Source organism: Buteo buteo, chromosome 2, assembly GCF_964188355.1.
Source record: "Buteo buteo chromosome 2, bButBut1.hap1.1, whole genome shotgun sequence".
Taxonomy (NCBI): domain Eukaryota; kingdom Metazoa; phylum Chordata; class Aves; order Accipitriformes; family Accipitridae; genus Buteo; species Buteo buteo.
Window position 1 is genome coordinate 78,469,757 of NC_134172.1, and position 19,378 is coordinate 78,489,134.

General features: G+C 39.2%; 1 protein-coding gene across 8 annotated transcripts in view; it reads left to right on the forward strand.

Annotated features, from left to right (window-relative positions):
• The window catches only part of ZBTB46 (zinc finger and BTB domain containing 46), a 60,829-nt gene that overhangs the window by 21,441 nt on the left and 20,010 nt on the right, over positions 1-19,378 (forward strand). For all 8 annotated transcript variants that reach the window (XR_012649115.1, XR_012649116.1, XM_075021466.1 and 5 more), the window contains one exon: positions 14,326-14,607. Coding sequence is in view for 6 of the 8 variants with exons in the window: in XM_075021466.1 (XP_074877567.1) it covers positions 14,326-14,607 (282 nt within the window). In the remaining 2 variants the exon portion in view is untranslated. The remainder of the gene's footprint in view (positions 1-14,325; positions 14,608-19,378) is intronic.

Consider the following 19,378-nt stretch of genomic DNA (forward strand, 5'->3'; position numbering starts at 1 on the left):
AAGGTTATTCTCTTGTGTGAAAACAGAGAATGGCAAGTGTCTGCACTGTGTAATGAGTATTTGGGATGTGGTTAAATTCTGGCTTGAAGTTGTCTTTGATTTAGTAGTGTCAGGCTTTGTTCTTTAAAACAGACTTCATTAGTCTAAGGCTCTTTTTTTGCCTTGTGTATTTAGAAGTGTCCCTATCCATATTGTTCATAGCTAGGATGAAAAAGTACTCTGCTGAGGAAATGGTTGTTGAACGTTCTTTCATAAGTAGCTAAGAAGAAAAAAGTTACCTAGAACTCTTTGTTCTTTGAGGCTCATTCACTTCTCTGATCTATTCACTTATTTTAAGATGTTGCTTGTTAAGTCTGAAAGCTCTCATTGTGGGATAATTTGGGTACCATTTGCAAATGCCTCTATACTGGAGTACTAACACAGACCTTCTGGCAATGCGAAAGCTGATTTAGGAGAGTCCATCTTAAAAGTTTGGTGTTAGTGTCTTCCTCCTGAAATTGTTCAAGATATTAATTTGGTCTTGCTTGCAAGCAGCATTGCATTTCAGCAACATGCAAGCAACATTTGGGAAGGTGGACCTTGCAAGTAACCGTTGCATCACCCTTTAAAATCAGTGATTATTTGGGGCAGTGTACTTCACAGATTAAAAATATTCTCCTACTCCTGTATTAAGTTACAATGTGTTATTGTAACAAAACATAAATTACTTATGTTACAAAGAAGCAGGTATTGCAGTCACTGAAACTTTGCTTTTGCAACAACTTACAGCTCCTTTACACTTGATAGTGGTGCTTCTTTCAGTGGGAGACATGTTCTTATCAATACAGGCAGGGTATACTAAAGTGTCCCAAATAGGTTAAGTAGACTGTACTTTAATATGAGTCAACGGGGCCTCAAAAAGACACAGGGTTTTGTTTGTTTATTTGTTTTGGTTTTTTAATTGAAAGGATAAGAAAATTCTTTCAGAATCAGTCGATTCTTTTCTAGATGCTGGTGAGGTGCTGCTGAGAGTCTTTGAATTTAATCACACTATGGATTAAAATAAAAAGGAGTGTCTGGAGTAATCTTATTAATGGTAATCTAACATCATGGAAATAGCAACTGAAGCAAGAGATTCTTAATGTCTGCCATGAAGAGTGTATCTTCTTCATCCAAGAAAAAATGATCAAATAGAATTTGCAAAAGAATGCAAACTAAGTTGAGATGCTAGATTGAGAATGTGATTAAGCTCTCAGTTTCTACGAGGTAGTGTCAGTCAAGCACAAATCTTGATAAGGACCATCTTTTCATGCTAGTTTCAATTTATTAATTTGGATTCTCTGTTTAGCATAAAACATATTAGGTTTTTTCTTTCTCATCCTGTTTGGGTTGTTCAGGATGTCAGTCTGTCATTCCTTGTATGAAACATTCATGTATATGTTTTCCTCACCAAGCCACATTAACTTGGAACAGCAATTCTCCAAAGTAAACTGAAGGATAGGCTTATATAAATAATAACTTTCTTCATAATTGAGCCAAGAAGAATTTCCTCCACAGACTTGTCAAAATAACAGGTCTGTCTTCTATTTTAACCTTTTTTTTCTTGAATTTCATAGGTTTTCTAAAGAAACATATTGCTATTTATTAGTCTTAATATCAAAGATGCTTACAAAATTCAGAATTAGTCTTGTGCCTTGAGCATCTTCATTTTCCTTAGGTTGCTGTTCCTCTACTATCGCTGGATACAGTTTTTACAGGATTACATGTCCTGAATGCGTAGACAACAGGATTGGGTGGTATTTAAAAGGTTCTTGCTGAAGAAGACAGTTACCTTCACTAGAAGAACAAAATGTTGCTTGCTGGTTTTGCCTCTCCGTGTAATGGAAAACTCTGTCACTTCAAGGGTGACTTTTGAAGAATTTATTGATGGTTTTATTAATGTGCTAGTTCAAGCATAGTAGTTATGATTCAGGAATTTATTTCAAAGGAAATACTCCCACACATCTTCTGAGTGTTTGCACCCTAAAGCTGCAAGTGAATTTTTGTATGCCAATTGACTGTGAAATGAAGCTAATTATTTTCAAAACAGAACAGTCGCTTTTAAAGATGCTACAGTTTGGGAACTTTTTGCTTTACTTTGGTTACGTGTAGTGAAATTGTATTCTGTAAGAAGAGCTTTAGGACTTAAGTAAGCCCAGAGTAGTGACCTTCATGGGAAGGATGAACAGGACTTCACTATATCCTTCTGACTTTGCAGAGTTCAAAGTTCCTTTAGTATTTTCCCATCAAAATCTTTAATTATGCCCAAGTTTCCTCCCTCGTGGTGAGGAGACGTTCAAGTTCATAATTTTTCAGTGACACAATCTGATTTTGGTGCCTGCTGCAGGGAGTTGTGCTACTGGCTCTGTGAAGATTGGAGGCAGCTGGTGTCGTAAGCCTTTTCCTATCCCTTTTTCTGTCTTGGTTTCTAGAGAACAAATTATGATTACAGGAGTTGTTGGCGAGCACAGATGCTTAACAGTTGGATCATATAGTGAGCTTACATTTCAGAAGGCTTCAGAGGGAGGCAAGAAAAAGCTCAGTCTAGATGAACTCTCAACTAATTTTGTGCTGGTGAGGTCTCTGGACCTGTCTGAGTGCAGGTAGGTGAATGTGTAGATTGTCTTATTATAAGATTATTTTATTCTTGCAAAAAAATATTTTTGTCAGCAAGCTACCGGGCTTCCTGTAACTCAGCTTTTCAGTGCAAATCTTCAAATCTTTCCTTGATTTTTTTTTTTAATTATTACTATTAAAAAAACCAAAACAAAACAGTGAAAATTCTGTTGTTTCTATTGTGATATTTGGCAAGCATATTAGTCCAAGTAGTGGAATAGAGGTCTTGCATAATGAGAAGAGGAAAAAAATTAGCGTGGTGTTTGGATTCAGGATTCAGGTGTTTAAGGAACTCTTAAGATTTTTGATCTGCAAAACCTGTATAATACTTTTGGCTTTACATGATGCTTTATAAATAATCAATTTACCTGTCCTGAAGAGCTGGTGTTTAAAAGAGAAGAAAAAAGATGATCTGCAGGCTAGCACTGAGGGTTAATATTAATGGAGAAATAAAGAAAACACAGTGTGAACTTGCTCAGAAAGAACAGGACTTTGCAATCGGCAATGGAGGCTATTTGGTGTGAAGGATTATGCCAGCACGGAATGGAGACAGAGAAAGGGGAGGAGAGGTAGCATGGTACAGGAGAGAACAGAACAAGGAGCGGGAAGAGGGATAATAGAAAAAGAGAACTGAGAATAAGTTCTGAGAACAAAGAGCCTGAATTTGGTGTAGTAAAGGTGGTATCTGAGACAGACTGAAGAGATGAGGGAGCAAGGTTAAACCAGAAGGTGTCCGTACTGGGAATACCTGTTGAACATTAAGGCACAATGAATGAATTGATTTTTAGGCTTTTGTACCCAGCTATTCCCGTTGGAGATGGATAAACCTTACTGCAACTAACTGTCTCTTGTCCAGTCATTCTTCACTCTTCGTTTTAACCTCTGCAGCTCAATAATAAAAAAACAAAACCCTTTTGCTCCAGCTTGGAATGCAGCTGCACGGTAAATAATAGTGCTCCTGCATGCTCTTCTGCCTTGCCTGTCTCCCATTAGCGGCACATTGATCCATCTACTCTGGCCTGCCCAAAACTTCTTTCCCTGCTCCTCAAAAAGTGTATGAAAAGCGTATCTTTTGTGAGACGTGTTATCACATACTTGGTACTCACTATTCATCTTATCTAAAATAAAGATATATTGGTAAATTGTAGATTTTTATGGGTCGAAAACAAATGTATTGAAGGTGATGCTGAGGGAAGGCTTAGTAGGTGGGTTGAAAGCATGCAGTGTTGAAAGGATCCACATAGCGTGGCAGCCGAAGAAATCATTGGGACAGAATAGAGTCATTTACTCTTCTTTTAAATGGATTTTGCTTTGAAAAGATCGAGTCTCCAATCCATCTGCCATGGTCTGAGTTCTGCTTGTAATGTAGAAACTTAAGGCAGGTGTTTAAGTATTTGTTACAGCTGTAAATGAAAACTAGGCTGGTTAAATTTTCAATTGTCAGATTAATATCTGATGTCCTAAAACAACACGGGCTTAAATTTTAATAGTTTCCTACTGTTAGTTCTTTATTTAGATCACTCTTTTATGCTCAACTTTGGAAAGATCACTTTTTAAGGAGGCTAGATGTTTTGGATCAAAACATTCAGCTTATTGGAAAGGTGCTGGAGTATTTTTGAGGGTAGGTAATAGTAAATTACAAATTGCCTGCCACTTGGAAAATTAAGTTAATTACTGCATTTTTCCACCTGCTTTTCATGAAGTTGTAGTTATGGTGCAAGGTATTAAAATTTCCTTTGCTACAATTGAGGGGGTTTGAATGATGTTTTTAATGGGGAGATATTTCGACACCTTAAGCAGTGGTAGTCGGCGATGCCAGGCTTTCTTTGGCAGCCAGACCTGGAGGGGTTACAGATTTGTGCTGTAATGCCACCCCCAGAATTCTTTCTTAGCACCGAAATCAGCTTAGCCCATGTTCTGCATTCCTCTGGCTTACGGAGCTGCCCAGGTTTCTAGACCGTCTTTGGTACTCTCTTCATGTGCATGAAGTATCCAGTTTACTGTGTGGAGGTGGCTGCTAGTTGCAGCAAAATGCAAAACCAACCAACCAAAAAAATCCAAACAAACAACCCCCCCCCCCACCTCTGTGTCCATATGCTGAATTTTGCAGAAACATTGCAGAGAGGGCTTAGTGAATAATTCAGGTTCTCTGTATCACCACAGTTACAGGCTAACAAAATTATTAGGATGCCATCTTTGCAGGAATAACTTTTTTGAGTTTCTGTTATTAAAGGGTTAGGTCAGGTTATTTTCAAGTTTGGAAACTAAAATCATTGCTTTAAACCCAGACACTTATTCCCTGGCTACACCCTGGCTTTAAAATGGTTCCACCCTAAACCAGCTTTAGCTCAAAGCTCAGTGTCTGTTTCCTTTCCCCACCCTGCATTCCATTTTCCCCAGGCTCCAAAGCCCTCCTCCTCCTCTTCCTCCTCCCTATGGTAACAGCCCTGATTCTGTTAATCTGCTTTAACTCCAGAGATCAGAGGCACTTCCCCTCTCTCTTGAGTGCCCTTCTCACTATTTTATTTGTTCCTTGTACCAAGGTTACGCTAGGCTCATCTTTACAGAGATCTCAACCTTTAAAAAAAAAATCTTTTTTCCCCTTTTTTGTGTCTTTACTGAAATTACAAGTGAGAAATCAAGAAGGTTTTAGAATTTTAACATAAAAAATTTCTAATCCTACTTTATAATCATCACTGTTCAGGACTTGCACTTTCCTATTTAAAGTGCTGCTTTTGCATTAAAACATAGTAGGAATTAATTCTTTAGATGCAGTGTCTAGGAATCAAAACCAAAAACTAACTTTGCTCTATTGGTCTCAGATTTTGTTTGTTTGTTTGTTTGGGGTTTTTTTACATTTCTTACAGGCACTTGTTTCAAAAGGTAAATATTTGTTCTGAGGATTTTCAAAGGTTGTAACTCAGCATCCTGTCATATCATGAGTACTAGTGTTCATATTTAATGTGGTACTTGAATGTTATATTTCTATCCCTTCATGTTTGTGTCTATTCATGTGCAGATGTGCAGCAAGAGACTGCCTCTGTACTGAGGAGCAGAAGAGAGTAATATCAGTCCTTTTACTGCATGAGTTATGAGACTTAGAAAAAGAGGTTAAGCTTACAGTCAACCTTAGTATTTCTAAAGTGATAGTCTGTTTGAAGTTACTGTACAATTCTCTGCATATTTTGGGGAAACGAGTGTGGCTTAAGGTATTTCTGCACTGCCCAGACACTCCTGCTCCTGCAAGGACCACTTTATTTATTCCATTTTAGAATATTTTCAAAAACAATCAACTCATGCAATTTAACCATTTCTCTCTTCTTTGGATTTGGGTGTTTTGTTGTATCTTGTTTTGGTGAAGATCAGTTCATTGACCAGGTTTACTCTGTAGCCCTACAAACAATTGAGTTGAGGTCACTAACAGGCAGTGGGAGAGCAGCAGCAAGCAGCTGGGTTTGGGGCCAGGAGCTCCTTTTGCTGATGCAGACCACAGGAGAATATCTCCAGAATTCGATTCAATGTTAGGAAAACAAATATTACAGGAAAGAGATAAAAATTGATTATTTTATTTTCAGATACCTGGAAGAGTGGAGGGAATTTTCCAGTTGATATTTGCACACTGATTACTGTTTAGAGGAGAACAAAGATGGAGATGTACTTGTGCTTTTAGAATTCCACTGCAGAAATGTCAATATAAAACCAGGTGGTATTTGCGTAGAACAAGCCTGTTTTATTTTAGAAATACTATTCTAGAGGTGTTGAGGAGAATATGTCTGTTGGTAAAACACACATGGTGAACATCCTATGGCTGTAGGCTTGAAAACTGTATTCAAGCCTATATGATGAATGCTGCCTTTCAGTTGGCATGAGCTCCCTCTGAGCCCTCCAGAAACAGGAACAGCATTGGAAATTTGCAGTTTTATGCAGGATGGTGTTTTTCAGCAACTCAAATCCCAACAGTGCAGGACAGTGTCCCAGGTCACCCTGCTTTGAGTCATGGTTGAGAAGCTGTAGTAGGACTCAAACCTGGAAGAGGAGGGGTGGGAAAGCGCAGCCTGGGGGAGACCATGTTTTTTGTTCCATAAGGATTCACTTAAGATATCTTACAGTCTTTAACATAAAGGCAATTTTTTAACGATCATATATATGTTGTGGTTAAATATCTATGTTTGCCTGATGGTATCCTCTGTTATGAAATTGGAGCTTATTTTGAATGCTGTGCACATTTATTATATCCATATGTATACTATTATGTTTGTAAAATAGTGCTAATCAAAACCAATATAGCTCATGGCATCACTTCTCTATGTACATATTACAGTATGTGAGAACGCTGGGTTTTGCTTAACAACTGGGAAGTTGTGAAACACTTTTGAAGGATTTCTATTAGAAAGGAGGGGGGTATCTGAAATACAGTACAAGCTTCAAGGATATTTTTAGCAGCTGGTAAAAGATTGTACCAGTCCAGGTGCTCCTTTTTTAATTTTTTTTTATTCCCAAGAAAAAACACTAGGAAATGAAAGCTTTTTTTTTCCCCTCTTCCCTGTGAGCTTAAAAATGAATTATGTCTTTTGCACAGAAGGAGACAAAGCCAAATCTTCCTAAACTTCTACAAGAAACACCATCCCTGAAATTTTAGATGAAATCTACTGTCAGGCAGATCTCTATAGATACTTGACACAAACAAACAGGTAGAAGAACCTCAGAAAATTAAGTCTTTGATTTCACCTAAGTTTCTTCTGGAAGAGTTCGGCTCAGGTCATAATTTGGCAGTGTCCTTGAAAGAAAAGCTGAGTTTTAAGTGGCTCCCACTTTCCCTTAGTACTTAATTGCACCCCTACGCTCTGCTGCAGTTGTTCTGTGAAAATGTCTGTACAACCGTGTAGTGAACCGGATTGGGGAACTGATCGGGGTTTAAAAATAACTTTTTTTAATAAACCAGTTTATTTTTAACATATTGGTTCCTGTCTCAAGTTCACCTCACAACTATGCATGTAGTCTTGGTACAACTGAGGGAGTAGCAGGGGAGGATGCAGGAATGAGCATTTGGGATGGGAGAAGTGCTGATGTTGGGACCTCTTCCCTTGCCCCCCTCTGCCCTTTCTGCTTGTCATGTTGTAAACAAAAAAAACATTACATTTGCCACCACACTAAAAATTATCCAGCTGTGTGCAGGAGATCCTAAACAACTACCCCAGAAAGCACAATGCCTGCATCCATCACAGGTAGCTTCCAGGGCCAATGCCATTTACTTTGTTCATTAGCAACTTGGGTGGTGGATGGAGTGAACCCTCAGCAAGTTGTTGGATGACGCCAGACTGGGCGGAATGATTTGCTGGAAGGCGGCGGTGCCAGACGCAGCATGAATTCAACAAGGACAAATGTGAAGTCCTGCATGTGGGAGAATAACCCCATGCACCAGTACGGGTTAGCAGACAAGGAGTGAGAAAGCAGCTTTGCAGAAAACATGTTCTGGTGGGTAACGAGCTGAAGAGGGGTCTGCATGCCCTCGCAGCAGCGAAGGCTGGCTGCGTGCTCAGTTGCCTTACAAAGAGCATACCTAGCATGTCAAGGGAATAGAGACCACATTTGGAGTACAAGATCCAGTTTGGGGATCTCCAGGACAAGAAGGACTTTGACAAGCTTGAGCAAGCCCAGCTGAGACCATCAAGATGATGTGTATGAGGAGAGGCTGAGACAGCTTGGTTTAACCTTGAAGAAGAGAAGGGAGGTGGAGGGTTTGTCCAGAGCCAGACTCTTCTCAGATGTGTATGGAGAAAGAATGAGAGGCGATGGACACAAGTTACAGGACGGGAAATTCTCATGGGGTAAAAGGAGGAAATTCTTCACAGAATGGTTAGACGATGGGGGAAGGGCCCGAAGAAGTTGTGGTATCTCTCTCCTCGCAGATATTCAGGCTTGTACAAGGCCCTGAGCAACACGATCTAACTCTAAAAGTAGCCCTGAAGTCACTGCAATCTAATTTATTCTACGATTCTTAAAAACTGATGCAGGTAATACAGCAGTAACGCTGTCACAAGTCAGGACAGCTACACGCTAGCTGTCTGTTGGTGACACTGCTTAAGATGTAATTCCAGTTGCTGTTGTTTTCAAACTGTACTTCCCTTGATGCTTGCCTTTCTGTTCCTGACAGCAGCACTGATGTGCCTGAAAGTTTGTCTTTCCTTCCCTTCACCTTTCTACCCTAACTTATGTAAAGAAAGGATATTCTCTCCCCCTATAAACTTTGCTGTGGGTTTTTATGTGCTTTGTTCTTACATGTGTTAAAAAGAAAATAAAGAGTATGACTTGCCAGCCCTGCTTCACATTTGCCTATGGGAGGGAAAGTATTTGGTGGACTTAGCTGGGCTTCTACTGTTTGTGACTGTCAAGTGGTTTTTATAAATAAGAGTAGGATATAAGATCATCCAGTGTTTCTTTAATTAGCTCCAGATAGTTGTGGGATCTTGCTGTCACCCCTAGCTTTGGCAAGTGTCCACAAAATGCAAGCAGCCAGTAACTTTGGCTGGGTTTAGTTGACGGTGTTACTGATGTTGGGTTAAAAGGATGCTGGTGAAACCGACAGGACGATGGCGTTCATGCTGCTGAAGCACCTACAGGCTTAAGTTCTGCCAAAACACTTGCCGCAGCTGTGCAGTCGGGTGAGCTGTGCGGAAGGGGTAAGGACACTTTCTGTGACAGGAGGTGGCTGGAATTGCCGTTGTCTTTGGAGGTTGTGGGGACTTGTACAGATCCGATGAGTTTACTCCAGGTGCTGAGCAGTGATAACCTCCCGTTCAAAAAGGCATGCTTGGAGCAATGGCTCATGCTGTGTGAAAAAGTGCTAAATTTGAGGGGAGTTGAGGAGAGGTTGAAGGGCTCCTAAAAGCTTCCTGAAATTTGCCAGGGTGATAGAACTTACAGAAACTGGCTTAAAGCTTTGGCTGTAAATGATAAGCTAAATACTGTTGCATTCCTTTCAAGGGCTGCCGTATTTGCTGGCTGACTTCCCCCACCTTGCTGGCGGTTGGGTCACTTTGATTAGGTAGGCAGTCGCTTGATGATCCGTGTCATGCGACCTCATCATCCTGGAAACTCGGAAGACCAAGGGAGAAGCATTACTGCTTTGTATTTCTGCCAAACAGAAAGGGACTTTGAAGAGCAGATGACAGACTTCTTGGATCGCCTCTTGCCTTGAGACTGTAATGAAAAGAGCAATATTGAGGAATAGCGACCTGGCAAAACGTTGCCTTTAGTTCTTGGGGAAGAGCTTGTTTCTGCTTTCAAGTTTCTGGCAGCAGATGTAATCTTGTATGGCTTTTATTCACACCTTTCTCTCTTCTCAGGGGTTTAGTCCTCCAGCTACAGATTTCTAGATGATATTCAACTATGTACGTGAGAGAGCAGGAATAAAAGTTGAAAGAGGGAAAAATGATTGAAAAAACAAATTATGAAAGAGAATAATAGGATTGGGAGTCTGGGGAACAACAGAAAACACCACTGGGGGTTTAATGAGAAGGTAAAAACACAATACAGACAAGAAATAAGTGGTGTGAGAGAAACAGACGCTGAGGAGGTAGTTTGGTAACAGCTGAGTTTAAGCTGTAATGAGGAAAAATGACTGAAGCAGAGAGAAGAAAAAAAATTTGTGTATTAAAGCCATTGATGATTGTATTCAAATGGATTCTTTAAAATGGAGAAGCTTTTCCTTGGTCTTTCTGAAATGGCACATGTATTTTTTTCAGTTGTTTGCCTAGATTTAATGCTTTTTATTGTCAGTTTTCTCCTAGATCTTGGAAAACAATTTATCACATTAACATTTCATTCAGATACTTTTATAAGTTGCATCACCTTTATTTCTGCCTTAGCCCTTCCCAAGGGGCTAATGTCTGTAGTACTTCTTGATTTTCTGACTAGTACAACTTGGTTTTCTCATACCTGGCTTTGTGACAGGAGCTCAGTTTATATGACTTCCAGTCTTTTTTTCTTTTCTCTCTCTCTCTCTCTCTTTTTTTTTTTTTTTTTTTTAAGGTAGTAGTGGTATGCCTGCTGATAAATGGGATTTCTGATCTGGATTTGGTCTTCGCATGGTGTAGCAAAATGAACAAGTTTCCTGTGGCTGTACTTCCCTTGCAGAGCAAGCATACAGTTCAGTTTTGTTTCGCCCAACCATAAACGTCTGTGCAGTAGCCACCCTGTGTGCATTCGGGATGTTGTACTGCTCCTGTTGTACTGGCGTGAGCGTTATTCCTGTTTATAGATCTGTTAAAGCCTGTGGTTGGGAATGAAGGGTGTTTTGCCGTGCTGTGCTCGGCTGGGATGTGCGATCTGTGTGAGAAGGTGCTTATAATCGGGCTTCATATATTCCTTTGACATTAGGCTTTCATGTGTAGGTAGGAACTTTACCAGTTAAATGTTGCTTTCGCAGTTTCAGAGATGCATGGAAATACTGTTGCCAAAATGGTAAAAAGGTGGGCCCTGTGTTTTATTTGAAAATAAAAAAAAAAATAATAAAAAATATTCATCCAAGTCAACAAACTAATAAAGCTTTTCTAAAGCTTCTGTGTTTTGGGAAGTAGGCTGGTGTAATAGAATAACTGCAAAATAATTATTTGCTAAAGAGACTAATGAGCTCAGTTTTTTAGAGCAGCATTAATCCCATGTTTAGCTTGCTGCCCCGATTGGGATTTCCTGCGAGTGGTGCCTGGAATCTGTGCAGTCGCAGGGACTGTCTCAGCAGTGTGAAAAATGAGATGTAGAGGAGTTGGATGGAGAGCTCAGGCTGCCACGTGACCCGCTGCCTTGAATAATTGCAAAATAGAAGCTCATTTACTAAAGCTTGGTTTACGTACTGTTGAAGCACTGTAGTAAACAGTTTAGATTACTGGGAAGTGACGGATACTTTTGATTCATATAATTCTTTGGCTAAATCTTGTTAAAAGAAACTGTATTCTAGAGAAGAGAGAAGTGGTTTTGGAGGCGCTGTGAAGAGGAACTTCATGCATTTTTGGGTTTTGGTGTACTGAGAGTACTTTAGTACTTATGTGACTAAGTGGATATTTATTTTGCCGTAATGCGTATTTGATTAGGTTACATCAGCTATAAATACTGGAAGCTCTAAAGCCTCTATTTCACTGTCTGTCTCTAATCTTGGCTTTTGAGGAACATTTAATGTCTTGTTGTGGTTACAATTAATCTGCGTGTGTTTTAGCAATTAGTGTTTATGTGCAGCAGGCAGCAACAGATTCTGGCAACTGTCAATCAGCATCTGTAATTGGCTATGAAAAAGGATGGGAGAAAACGCAAGGTGATTTACTGCCTGCCCAGTTATTTGGCAACACCATTCCGTTGACAAACACCCTTTCTGGCCCAAGTTATTTGCTGTGATGTGCTGCATAGGCGGTGAAGAGCAGAGGAATAGCAGTATTACCATGGCTTTGATTTGATAAAGCTGTCTGTTACATTACCAGTTTAATGGGCTAGAATTTACTTTCTTCGCCACCTTTTGTAGCAGCTGTTGTTTTTTAAACTCTTGTAATTTCCCTTCCTGTGGAAATGTTTGTTTTTAAAACAATCTTTGTTATCATCTAGAAAAATGCATATACCTGTTACCTGCTCACTCAGTAACAGAGGGATGATAAAATATGTAAAAATTCAAAGCAATTGAATTCTTCTGCTTGGCTAAGATTTAATAAAACTGATCATGTGAGATTATACAAGCAAAACACAGATGGGGGAGGGAGAATGGTTTGTTTTAAAGAGAGAGAGCATCTCTAATAGTTCATAGTTGCTGCTGCTGTGTTTGTGGCCCCCAGCCTTGGGTATTCCTTACATCTCCGGGGTGTAGGACTACTCTGCTAATGATAATTTTTTCTTTATTGTTTGTTTTGAGTTTTTTTTGTTTTTTAAAGGAAGTGGAAAAACTTAACAGTAAGAGGTACTGGTAGTACAGTACAGCTTGGTAAAGTGAATCTGAACATGTTAAGGAATCTGCCATGCCCTGGGCTGGGACCGGGAAATTCACTGATTGATCCTGGCTCTGCGGGCTGGACACCTTGAGCAAGTCACCATGTCTTTCTCTGGCAGTTACCACCTGTAAAAGGGAGATAAAAATAATGATCTTTCTTTAGCTGTTTTCCAGGTTACAGGAGGTAGGCAGTGTACCAGCGTCCTCATTAGCATTTTTTTAATGAGGGTATGCAGATTGATGTCTTGCCCTGGTTTGAAGTTTTTGAACATTACAACCGAGTGTTAATGTGCCACACTCTTCCTCTTCCCTTCTCGTGAGCTCTGCTGCTGTGAAACCTTCCGTAAGGGAATAAGTTTATTGCTGTGGTGTATATGGACAACACCTGAATTCCTTGCCCTGAGAAGTGCAAGATGAATTTGTGAAAGCAGCTGAGTGTTAATTCTGTGCAGGTCATACCACTATTTTGTACTGTAATAGTTGCCTCTTGCATTAAGTAGATTTGAATATATTTTGAATTAGGAGGCAATAAAAGGTTCAGGATCCACAAAACAGCTTTTTCCATCTGATCACTCATTATCAATGCCTTCTCTTTGAATTTGGATTTTTTTCTGTCTGTGTCTTGATAGTATAAATGCTACAAAGGCATCCATTTGTTGGGAAGCTTTAGCCCTGTTTGGCAGGTACTCGACTAGGTTTTGAACATGTCAGCTGTGTTCTGCTGCTGCAAATCCTGGAGTAGGTAATTGCAGTTTGTTTTACGCACTTTATAAATGGGGTAACAGCCCGTTTTGTAGATAATTTTTTGTTTCGTGTGAAGAATAGAGAGGACTATAAGAGTCACTTTACATAAAAATACATAAATTATTTAAGACTATAAAAGAGTCAAAGTTCAAAGAAGAGAGAATCTTTAACTAGACCTCCCCAAAATACAAAAATAAACAGTGTTTTTGCAGGGAGGAATTAACCTTATCATAGCTTTTTTCATTTTTATTTGGATTCACTAATTGATGTTTTTGTTAATAGTCTGTTATGTTTTTATACAGCTTCTTTGTAGCTACCTGTTGTCAAGTAGCTAGTCTGTGTCCTTGTTTTTTGTTTGTAACAAAAAAATGTGTATTTTTCAGATAAGTGATCCCAAGGGATTTATACTAATTAGCAGTCCACTATTATAAGCTGTTCATTATTGGAGTTTTTCAAAACCTTCATCATCGAGAAGAAAATGAAAGAATGAAAATTTGGACTACCAGAGTAAAACTGTGGAAAAAACAGTACTTAAACATTTGAACATAATTTCAAATTACTAGCAGACTATCCTGAAATCTTAGTTTTAAATAAATAAATGAATGAGGCTTTATCCCGTTACTTGGTTGTGGGGGAGGTTGTACACATCTCATTCCCTTCATAGCGTGTGGTGCTGAAGTTAAGACCTGTTGATGGGGCAGAAGTGAAGGGTGCAGGTGGGTGCAGGCTGGAAGAACAGAAACCCCAGCTGTGGGGTGGGTGCGCTTTCTATCAAGCCTCTAAATGGCCAAGTTAATCTTCAGACTTTTGGAAGAGATGAGGTGAGAAACAACACTCACGTGAAAAGTGCCGATAAGGCCAAAATAAGTGGTGATAAGTTCCCGGTTCTCAGTTACTTGGACCCATGGTTGGCATGCGTTGTCGGTGTGCCGCATCTCAGGAATTTGTTGGCATCTCTGACGGCTTCTTTCGTCACGCAGGTGCTGATGTGACAGTAACAGAGCCCAGCAGCTCTGACAGCAGAGTGGAGCGATCGGACCCATACGCGAACGTCGATGAAGCCCTCATCGGTGGGGAAGCCAGCTACATCTCTCAACCCCTGACTCCGGAGAAGGAGGATGCGCTCCAGGCTGCCACCGTCGCCAACCTGCGAGCAGCTCTCATGAGTAAGAACAGTTTGCTGTCTCTGAAAGCCGACATGCTGGGAGAGGATAGTTCTCTGCTGTTTGAGTACTTACCCAAAGGCACGCATTCTCTCTCTCGTAAGTTTGTGTTTTTATATTTTTTGTTTACTGACACTTTAAGTGAAATCTTTAGCGAGAAGAAAATAGAGGTCACTGTCTCATTTATTACTACTGATATGTTTATATCCAGTTTCAAGTCCTGCTTAATCCCACTTTCCATAAAATTTGGAAACCTGTGTCTGGTACTGATCCAGCTTTAATGTTAAGTGCTGAAGCCATGGAAGAAAGTATTTAGTGCGTATGTATGTAGTGCTTGTCCTCAAATGTCTGTTTTGCTTGTTTGCAAAATGGTACTTACAGGCAACATAACAAAGTGTTTGAGTCCTTATGGTAAAAGAGGTAGCTCCAAAGGTTTTGAATCCAAAATTGACTAATGTTGAAGGGCTTGACTGTTGCTCCTGTGTCTGTTGAAACAGTTGTGATTTTGTAGATCGTTTGATCTTTACTTCTTGCTGTTTACTTTTAGACCTCTCTCTAAGTAATGAGCAGCTCTTGATTGTTTCGTTATACTCGTGCGTGGAAACGAATGTTTTTCTACTGATGATCTGTTGGTGACAGCTGATGTGTGCCATTACGTGTGGACAGCTTATTTTTCAGCATACGTTTGTATTTTCTTCATTGCAATCGTAAAATAGTTTGATTCTGTAGTGCACAAAGAAAGAAAAATTATTAATGCTGTATTTTAATAATACTCTCGGAAGATGGGGATATAATTTGTGACATAAAGTAGAGCAAGCAGTGGCTTTCTGAGTACTACATGTTAGTTTCCAGCAGAAAAGGTTTATTTTAATCTATACTGAGAAAATTGACCAATTAAATAGAATGAAAAGTTCACTTAAGATATCTATTATTTTATTTTATTTTTACTTTCCTCAATGGCAAAAGTTAGATAACTTCAAATGGTCACTTCAGTTGTATGATAAAGGGAAGTAACTGCACGACATAATGTCAGTCTTAGTATCTCTTTTTGCTTCTTATATCTGAAGAGTAAAATTACTTTTAAAAAATCTTTCAAAGTTTAGAGACAAAAAGTAAAATTTTTGTACCTTATCCTGTAGCTTAAATGTTTGGGGGAGTTGCTAATGCAATATTCTTGTTTCTTCCACAGTAGTTAGCTTACTGAATGATCTCCAATTAAATCAGATTTAGATGGTTCAAACTAGGCTCCTGGGTTGCAAATCCCTTCGTTGCAATGAAATAGCAAAGATCCTGTGCGGCAGTTCAATCGCCGGGCTTGCGTGCAGTGAGAAGAGTGCCCTCAGCTGGCACCGGGACGGGTGGGAGCGTAGATCGATGCACGGCTGCGAGGGTGATTTATGCACCGCGTGTTCCGATCTGTGACTCGTGACAGGCGAAATCAGCAGTTTCATCTTCTGTCATGATAAACTGTAATAATGATGGGGCTGCCCTCTATCCATCATCCTTCTCTTGGTTGGAGGATTTTAGATTTTACTTAGAAGATGAAGGACCACTTGGTGTAAAGACAAATGAGTATAAGGCAGTGAGAAATTTGGGCTAGAAATTAGAGATTGCCTACCCAGCTGAGAAGTGGAGTTCGGGAACAGGCATTGTGTAGGCAGAAGACCAACTGGGTTTAAAGTAAAGATTGATACATTTAGAAAAGGGGGGAAATGATAGCTCATTGAGGGGTGCGATGACTCAGGAGGTCCTTCCAGCCTGTATTTGAGGTCCCTGTTTTCCAGTCCTCTCACTATTACTTGGATTTCATTCAGCTAAGCTTCAATTATCTCATCTTTATGGAAGCAAAGTGAATTGCATAAGACAAAAAGAAGACTGCTTGCTTGGTGTGTAGCTCTCACACCAGTAAGTGGATGTGGCTGTGGCCTGGTAAGAGGATTTTTACAGAAGCAGGGAGTTAAAGAACATATTTTTCTTTCATCTTATTCAGATTCATAGGTAACGATTTATTTTAATCACTTGAAAAAGATGTTCTGATATAAGACTCGCTTGCTTTTAAGTGGTCGTTACTGAATACAATAGGACATCAAGTTTAATGAGAATTTTCAGTGTATAAAAGGACAGTAAAGCAAGTGGTAAGATGATTCTGGAGATCTAAAAGCACAATCTAGGTTGGTGCTAGCTTTGTAGGTGTTTTTCACATTTTTCTTCAAACACAATTTGAGGATGTTGAGTCATTTCAAGTCCTGGGTTATATTAAAAAAAAAAAAGGGCAGGGGGAGTAGGCAGGAGCACAGTGAAAAGAATTTTTTAAATTTTTTTTTTTTTAAAACAAAACCAGTGCAGTTTTCATCTGTCTGATTTGAAAAGGAAACACACTAATTTCAAGAATTTTAAGTGATCAGTCTCTCTTAAGTTTAAAAAATGTGAAGCGTGTTTTTAATCTTAACTGCTATCACTGGATTGTCTTTGTATTCTCTTATGAAGCACTACAGTAAGTAACTGACTCAAGGAGCAGTGTTCACGTTTATTTTTCTTTTCTGGAGGAAAAGACTTAATGGAGGTGGACAGATCCAAAGAGTATATTATACATACTTAAAATTCTGGTGAGCTGTTTCTAAAGGGAAAATTACTCTCCAAGTTACTGCATACATTACAAGTTTTAATTTTTTCTTCCATATAGTTCATTTTACCCTGTGTTCTTTTTTCCTAATTCATTGTGTATTGTAACAATCATATGAGGTGTGAAATTACTTAACATTGAGCTGATGGAAAATGAAGCCTGGGATGTGTGTGGGGTGTTGTATCACTATGATGTAGTCAAACATAAGTACAGCATTTCTGAAGTTAACCAGTTCAAACTAATTTAAAATCAGAAGGGAAAATTTAAATACCTTGCCGTTTGGGTAACACAGTTGCCAGATGACCTGGAGCTGAAGGGCTCTGAGAATTTATGACATTCATGGTGTATGATCAAGATTGACGTCGTTATATGCTTGTCAGAAACCTAAAGAACATGCGGGTTTTGCAGAAAAAAAGTACGTGTGAGTTATTCATGGGTAACACTGACGTTGTCTTGGGATCCGTTAGCTAGTGAACCTGCATAGTTTGTTGTTAGGGATGTCTTCCAGATAAGACGTTATAAGAGGTTCAGTTTTCCTCATCTTTATGTGTTTTTATGGTTTGTCTGTAAAAGCAGGTTATTCTTCACTGATTTCCAGTTTCAGCTGCGCTGTTCTACTGAGCTCCTTGGTTTAATAATGCGTGTCTTATTTCATTTATGATACTGAACTTTGGTAGCAGTTCCGTACGGTTACACCACATCTCCAGAAGTCTCAGAGGCTTTAGTTGACTCTTCTTAGCTGGTTTTGCCAAGTATAATCAAGAGAATGAGAATTTTAATATTCATTAGAAAATGAGGTGGTTAATTTACATCCTTGTTTTGTCATTAAAGAAACAAAAAGTCAGAAAACTTTCAGATTTTGGGGTGACTGACTCCCTTAAAGGGCGACTATTCCATGTTTTCAGAATAGTACATTGCATACTTTTTTATATGTCTAAGTTTGGCTTTTCCTGTTTACCCTGTTGCAACTGAAACTGTTTATAGAAGCAATTCCTATGAAGCTTGCTGTCCAAGTGATTACATGGTACACAGAGCCCTTTTCTTTTGGGCAAACCAGCTAATACGTTATTTTTAGTTAGTGGTTCATTGGAGCCAATAATTTATACTTGCACTGGATTTTAAAGGAATACATTTTACATAGTGGTCGACTTTCCCAAGAGGGAGTTAAAGGTATTCAGTTTAACGTGGAATTTTTGTACATGGTAAACGAAGATTTAGGGGAGAATGGATGCAATTTTAAATGAGATATAATAACCTTTGCCTTTCTCTTTCCCACAATAGTCTACTGTCCAGCTGTCAGAGAATACTATATTCATATAAATACTGCTAAACCAGTGCATCATCTTTCATATGCAAAGCTGACTGAAGGAAAGTGCTTTTGATTCTGATTTAGAAGTTAAAATATTTTTCATTAAATTCATTCCAATACAAATTTAGGAAGGAAAAGGGTTTCTCACAGTACTAGTCAGAGTGGGACAAAACGTAAATTGAGGTGCTGTTTGCGTTCCCGTGTACAAAGTATGGGGCGTTTCTGTGGGTTTGTCGTCTTGTGTTACTTGCAGTTGTGGAAACCAAATAAATATTCATTATTGTTCTAAAAATCATCTTTGTACTTTGTTGTGTTGTACATCTTTGTGGCTCATGTTGGATGATTGAGTTTATTGTTTCTCCTTAATCTATTTCACTGCCATTCAGTAGCCTTAACTTTTGCTTTAACCCAGAGATGCCTTTAAGTTGTCCGTGGTCACCGTGTGTAGCTTCAATGTAAACAGGGCAGTTTGAATCAGTTTGGGATGTTCAGGGGAAAAAAAGGAATGTGTGGATGTCTAGGCAGGAATTCTGCTATGGACCTGGAGAGCTGGATTCGTGGTAACAGTGTCTAATGGGACATACTGATGAATTCGCTTTTTCCCCCATTTTTTCCTATCCTGAATTTACGGGGTTTTAGCATTTTGTTGTCCTGCCTTTAAATTGTAACAGCAATAGATGAGCACCACTAGAATGAAAACTTGAAGTATTGTTATCACACTTGAATAGAGTTAACTAAGTTGTGAAAGATTTTAGGCTGCGATCAAAGTGGAGGAAGGTAAATCAAACACCCAGCTTGTGGCACAAGAGCAGAATTTCCTTTGATAGCTGATAAAAAGTTAAGTTTGGGATTGTTCGCATTTAGAAACCTTTGTACGGTTTCACTCAAATGCTTTGTTGTGACCCACATCACAGTGTATTGTGTTCGGACATAGTATA